Source organism: Galeopterus variegatus, unplaced genomic scaffold (assembly GCF_000696425.1).
Source record: "Galeopterus variegatus unplaced genomic scaffold, G_variegatus-3.0.2 Scaffold1167, whole genome shotgun sequence".
Lineage (NCBI taxonomy): Eukaryota > Metazoa > Chordata > Mammalia > Dermoptera > Cynocephalidae > Galeopterus > Galeopterus variegatus.
The window spans coordinates 123797-131075 of NW_007727278.1; the positions used below are offsets into that span (position 1 = coordinate 123797).

A 7279-nucleotide genomic window follows, 5' to 3' on the forward strand; every position below is an offset into this window, starting at 1 on the left:
TAATGTATTGTAAAGTTAGTCCTCATTGTAACACTCTTAAGATGTGGGAAATATGATTATGGTATTTGAAATGTTGGGCCTTTAAAGGGTGACTGGATTGTGAGGACTGTGTCCTCATGAATGGATTAATCCAGTTATGGAATAAAGGGTTAATGGCTTCATGGGTTATCATAGGTGTGGACTGCTGACTTTGTAGGGACAGCACAAAGCAGACCACATCACATGGTGACTCAAAATCTGTCAATGGGCCTAAACTCCCTAGTAGGATCCACAAGACTCATTGTAGACCCAGAGTTGAATCAGGTACATTCCTGAATGGAGGAGGCCCTTTTAATCCACCACTCTGGACCTTCAGCAGGAAATGTTCTCCCTTTACTACTTGAAATCCTGTTATTCATTCTTTAAGGTCCAGCTCAAACATGTCCTGGTCTGTTGCACCTTGCCAACTCCCTGTGCGGAGTGTCCTCTTCTCTTCTGCAGGCTGTCTCACGCTGCAAAGCCAGCTTGGCCTGGTTCCACTTCTAGCTCATGTCTGCCTCTAAGGAAACATCCATTTCACAGCCAGCCCCAGTGTATTCTCTGTGCATCCGCAAGTGTTTGCTCAACAAGTGTTTGCTGAGTTTACAAATCAAGGGATGGTGAAAGCAGCAGCAGTCATCCCTGGAAATGCACCCGAGGGAACCTGGCCTCCTCCACAAGGGGCAGATTATTACTCTACGCCTTCCAACTGAGCACTAAATAATTTCCCTACAAAGTGGAATGCATTATATATTTAATTTTAATTTTAATTTTATTCTATTGCAAGGACATAGTCATGGAATAGTGTATTATGAAGACCAAGTTGGCCTGGAATCGAAGTTTCTAAGTCCATATCAGCTACGTTTCCCACCTCACAACCCCCACTCCACCTCTTGGCAAGGGGTCAATTTGTTCTATACCTTGTCCACAAACGGTGCAGGATATGCACGAAGGAAGGATATTGGAATAATTGGTGTAACCCACACCAGATGTGCACGGCTTACATCCTCTGCTGTCTTCTGATGCATGTGATCCTGAGAACGGAGAGAAAAGCTGGTGAATCAATCTTCACAGGATTCCCAGAGGCTGGACATGGAGGCTGAAGGACTCCTCTTTCAGCCTTCAGTGGAATCCAAACAGGAAGATCCTCTCTACCTGGCTTGATCAGTTCATCAATTCTGCATCTACTACACACCTTACACCAGCACTGTTGACAGAAATATAATACTAGCTACACATGAAATTCAAACTCATGGTATTCACATTAACACAGTAAAAAGAATGAGGTTATATTAATTTTAACAATATATTTTTGTTCTAAAATATCCAAAATACTATCATTTGAACATGTAATCAATATAAAAAATTGAGATATTTTACATTTTTAGTACTAAGTATTCAAAATCCAGAGTGTGTTTTTCACAAACAACCCATCTCAATTCAGAGTAGCTCTGTTTGAAGTGATCAAGAGCCATATGAGCCTAGACGCTAGGCCAGCATCACCTGGTCCCTGGAAACTCATAGAAGAAAGTCCTAATCCCTGTCCTCAATGAGCTCATGGTCAGTGGAAGACACAACAGAAGCAGAAGTAATGGGACAGTGAGTGACAAGACTTTGGGTAAAGCTCTTGCCATCTGCGATGGGAGGAAAAAGGGACAAAAACTGAGTCCTACCTGTAGAGAGCTAAAGAATAACATAAAAAGTGGGCAGAGGCATTCTGCTGGCACTCAGGTGACAATGTACAGGAGCTGTCACTAGCAGGAGCCCATGTCCTGAGGACTGACCTTCATCTCTAGGGCTTTGCTCCTTTGGGCCACCTCATTTTCCCCTGCAGGATCTATCTCTCCTTCTCCTCTGATCCATGTTTATCAGTACTGAAAGATACTCTAGAAAACACAGCTTTTATAAAAGCTTCCTTTATAATGTATTATGATGATGACACTTGCTATCAATGATAAAAATGTGATTATTCAGTAAGGTGCTGGGGCAACTAAGATGACCTCTGGAAAATCATAAGCCTGTTTCTTATGTATTCCTTATAAGAAAATAAAGACAACTAGGTGGATCAATGTGTTAGCTGTAAAACATGAGATCACACAAGTACCTCTAAAAACACATGAGAAATTTTTCTTACAAGTTTGAAGAGAAGGATTTTCTGAGTGTGATAAGAAGCTATAAAACTTACATAAAGTCAACTATATAAAAATTTTATATATCCTGCATGGAAGAAATAATAACAAAGATAAAAAGAAGCTACAAGAAAATACTTGCCACACAAATCACAATTAAGAGAATAATTTCCTTACTCTATAGGGATTCATAGATTCATATAGGGATTCAAGAAAGACTAGAAAGAAGTTCAACAGGAAAATAGTAGATTTGATATCTCAACACAATAAAATCCACGTAAAACAAACCCACCATCAATAGTGTCCTGAATGGGGAAAAGCTTTCAGCTTTTCCTTTAAGAACAGGAACAAGACAAGGATGCCCACTCTCACCACTCCTGTTTAACACAGTATTGGGAGTACAAGCCACAGCAATCAGGCAAGAGAAAGAAATAAAGGGCATCCATATTGGAAAAGACAAAGTCCACCTGTCCCTCTTTGTAGATGACATTATCTTAGATATATGTATAGAAAAGCCTAAAGACTCTACAAAAAAACTCTTGGAGTTGGTAAACAGTTTCAGTAAAATTGCAGGATACAAAATCAACATGAAAAAATCAGTAGTGTTTTTATACTCCAATAACAAACTAGCAGAAAAAGAAATCAAGAGTTAACCCATTTACAATAGTCACAAAAAAATATATATATAAAATACCTAGGAATCAATTTAGCCAAGGAAGTGAAAGATCTCTACAATGAGAACTATAAATCACTATTGAAAGAAATTAAATTAAATAGGACACAAAAAGATGGGAAGACAGTCCATGCTCTTGGATTGGAAGAATTTACATGGTGAGAGGGAGTGGATCTGCAAGCTCATGGAACAACTAATGACAGCCTGCGCTGAGAATCCACAGCCATCTGACTCATGCCCATAGTCTCAACCTCAGCTAACATCTGTGAAGTGCTTCCTATGTGCCAGCCTTCACCCAAATTGTCTGCAGTATTCCTCAGAGGGAGGTAGGGACCATGGCCCAGTGCACGCAGAGCAGGGAGACATCCAGTGGGGGAGGCAGAAGCTCCACAGAGACCACACACCATGTGGGGGGGCCACTGCCACGCAATCCAGCAGCAGATAGGCTTCACCGCCACCACCCAGCTCCATCCCAAGCCCAGCCCAATGCGCACGGAGCAGGGAGACATCCAGCAGGGGAAGGGAAGCTCCGCAGAGACAACACGCTCTGCGGTGCCTCTGTACATCCCAGCAGCCCAGCCCAGTGCACACAGAACAAGGAGATGTCCAGCATGGGAGGTGGAAGCTCAGCAGAGACCACACACCCTGCGGTACCGCCCCGAGACCCAGCAGCCCGGCTGAGTCCAAGCTGACCAGAGAGGTGGCTCCCCAGAGAGCCCCAAGACTCAAGGCAACCACACATGCAAGGCACTAGTAGCCAACTGAGCAGTCACCAAGGTAGCCATACCAAATTGGCAACCCCAGCAACATCTTAGTCAGACAATAGTGTCAAACCTGTGGACTGTGATCCCCCCTGCCACAATGAATAAACATCAAAGAAAAGATACCAGAAATATGAAAAATCAAGAAAGTACACCAGCAAAGGGTAATAACTCTCAAGCTCTAGATCGTATATAACAAGAAGCCCTTTAAATGACTGACAAGGAATTTCGAGTGATAATTCTAAGGAAACTGAATGAGATACAAAAACACTCAGCTAGACATCATGATGAAATGAGGAAAAGTATACAGGACCTGAAAGAAGAAATGTACAAGGAAATCAATGCCCTGAAAAAAAAATGTAGCAGAACTTGCCGAACTGAAGAATTTATTCAGTGAAATAAAAAACACAACAGAGAGTTTAACCAGCAGACTTGCAGAAGTTGAAGAAAGAACCTCTTAACTTGAAGATGGGCTGTTTGAAATAACACAAGCAGACAAAAAAAGAAAAAAGAATCAAAGGCATTGAAGAAAATCTGAGAGAGATATCAGACAATCTTAAGCACTCAAATATCTGAGTCATGGGTATTCCAGAAGGGGAGGAAAAAGGAGATTGCATTGAAAACATATTCAACAAAATAGTGGCAGAAAACTTCCCAGGTATAGGAAAAATCACAGATCTTCAGATCCAGGAAGCTCAAAGATCTCCAAAGTGGGAGAAAATATTTCCAAAATATACATCCGACAAAGGATTAATATCCAGAATATACAAGGAACTCAAACAACTTTACAAGAAAAAAACAAGCAACCCAATTAAAAAATGGGCAAAAGAGCTATAAGGAAGATATACAAATGGCCAACAGACACATGAAAAAATGCTCAACATCACTCAGCATTCGGGAAATGCAAATCAAAACCACACTGAGATACCATCTCACCCCAGTGAGGATGGCTAAAATCCAAAAGACTCTGAACTATAAATGCTGGTGAGGTTGCGGAGAAAAAGGAACTCTCATACATTGTTGGTGGGACTGCAAAATGGTGCAGCCTCCATGGAAAGTGGGATGGAGTTTCCTCAAACAATTGCAGATAGATCTACCATGGTTCTACCATTTTCAGCTATCCCACTGCTGGGAATACACCCAGAGGAATGGAAATCATGGAGGCCAAGGTATACCTGTTCCCCAATGTTCATTGCAGCACTCTTTACAATAGCCAAGAGTTGGAACCAGCCCAAATGTCCATCATCGGATGAGTGGATACAGAAAATGTGGTACATCTACACGATGGAATACTACTCAGCTATAAAACCAAATGAAATACTGCCATTTGGAACAATATGGATGGACCTTGAGAGAATTATATTAAGTGAAATGAGTCAGGCACAGAGAGAGAAATACCACATGTTCTCACTTATTGGTGGGAGCTTAAAATAAATAAACAAATTCACACACACACACACACACAAATGGGGGCGAGGAGAAGACACAACAATTACAATTCCTTGAAGTTGACATGACAAGCATACAGAAAGGACATTGTTGGGTGGGAGTGGGGAGAGGGAGGTGGGAGGGAGGTTTTGGTAATGGGCCACGATAATCAACCACATTGTATATCGACAAAATAAAATTAAAAATAAAAAGAATTTTTAAAAAAAACAAAAAAAAAGAGGAAGAATTCACATGGTGAAAATGTCCATACTATCCAAAGTGATCTACAGATTTAATGCAATCCCCATCAACATACCAGTGACATTCTTCACAGAAATAGAAAAAAAACAATCCTAACATTCAAATGTACCCCTGAGCAGCCCATGAGTCAGGCAAGATCCTGCAACACCACCAACAGGGGAGGCCACAGCCAGGCAAGCAGAAGACACAGAAAGCCCACTGCCCAGCCCCCAAGCAACCCATAGGCCAGGCAAGACCCTGTGCTGCACTGCTGTTGCCAATGGGGAAAGTAACACCCAGGTAGGCAGGAGACCCAGCCAGGCCACTGTCCAGCCTCGCCAGCAGCCTATGCACAAGGCAAGACCCTGCACCATTCCACAGTGAATGAGGGAGGCCCCAACCAGGCAGACAGGAGACCCAGCCAGCTCACCATCCAGCCCCCCAAGCAGCCCATGGTCTAGGCAAGACACTGTGTCATGCTGCTACAGACAGGAGACCCCAGCCAGGCAAGTAGGAAACCAGGCCAGCACACCAATCAGCCCACCACCTAGCCCCCTGGAGAAGCCCACATGCCAGGCAAGACCCCATACCACCACCATAGGCCTTGCACAGCTTCTGCAGAAGTGGTCCACAATATACACCACCACAGCTACTTCTGTTGCAAGGACACTGCACTTAAAAACACTGCCTTAAAAACATCCATGACCACCATGCAGTTGGTCCACCATGTATTTGACTTCATCAACACAAGAAGAGTCACTGGAGGAACCTGGAAAAACAGGAAGAAATCTTTCTCCTCAAAGTCCATTCCAGAGGAATAGAAGAAGCAAGTGACCTGCCAGATATCCAGCAATTAATGTAGAGATACAAGAAATATGAAAAAATTGGAAAATATGACACAGCCAAAGTAATTCAGTAACTCTCAAGTATCAGACGCCACAGACTAGGAAACCTTTGAAATGGCTGAAAAGGAATTCTGCGAAACTACCTTAAGGAAACTCAATGAGATAAGAGAGGACTCTATAAGACAACACAATGAAATGAGAAAAAATATCCATGATATGAAGGGTGAAATTTACAAACAAATTAATACCTTAAAAAAGAATGTAGCAGAACTCTGGGAATTGAAAGACATGCTAAAAGGAAAAAAACACAACTGAGAGCTTAAGCAGCAGATTACGATAAGTGGAAGAAAGAATTTCTGAACTTGAAAATAGTCTTTATGAAATAACCAGGGCAGAGAAAAAAAGGAAAAAAGAATTTAAAAAAATGAAGAAAGCCTAAGAGAGCTAGCAGACAACCTTAAGTGCACAAACATCCAAATCACGGGTGTTCTTGAAAGGTAGGAGAAAGGTAAGGGCATTGAAAATGTATTCAATGAAATAATAAAGGAAAACTTCCTAGGTATAGGGAGAGACACAGACCTTCAGATCCAGGAAGTTCAAAGATCCCCAAACAGATTCAATCCCAAAAGATACTCTCTGAGACACACTATAGTCACACTGGGAAAGCTCAAAGACAAAGAGAGAGAATCCTAAAAGCAGAAAGAGAAAATTGTCAAGTCACTTGTAAGGGAGTCCTCATCATACTAACAGCAGACTTCTCAACTGAAACTATATAGGTGAGAAGAAAATGGAATGGCATATCTAGAATACTAAAAGAAAAAAAAAAAACCCTGCCAGCCAAGAATACTGTGCCCAGCAAGGCTATACTTCAGAAATGAGGGAGAAGTAGTGTATTTCCCACACAAAAATTGTGGGAATTCAACACCACATGACCAGCCTTGCAAGAAATCCTCAGGGGAGTCTTTCACCTGGAGTCCAAAAAACAATAATCACTACCATGAACACACAAGAACGAAACCTGTCGGCCCTAAAAGCCAATGCCACCTTAAGTGACATTACAAGTGGATTAATGTGGCAGCCTAAGACGGCGCCAGGAGGAAGCAGGGTGGGAGTGTCTGCAGGAACCTTGCCTTAGCCCTTATTGGCCACCGCACTTGTGAACACTGCGTGATTGCAATGGCTAGG

At 42.2% G+C, this 7279-nt stretch overlaps 1 protein-coding gene across 1 annotated transcript in view; it reads right to left on the reverse strand.

Moving 5' to 3' along the window:
- TNFRSF10A (tumor necrosis factor receptor superfamily, member 10a) overlaps positions 1-7279 on the reverse strand; it is a 45520-nt gene that overhangs the window by 10361 nt on the left and 27880 nt on the right. Inside the window, exon 3 of the mRNA XM_008575283.1 lies at positions 939-1052. Within this exon, the coding sequence (XP_008573505.1) occupies positions 939-1052 (114 nt within the window). The remainder of the gene's footprint in view (positions 1-938; positions 1053-7279) is intronic.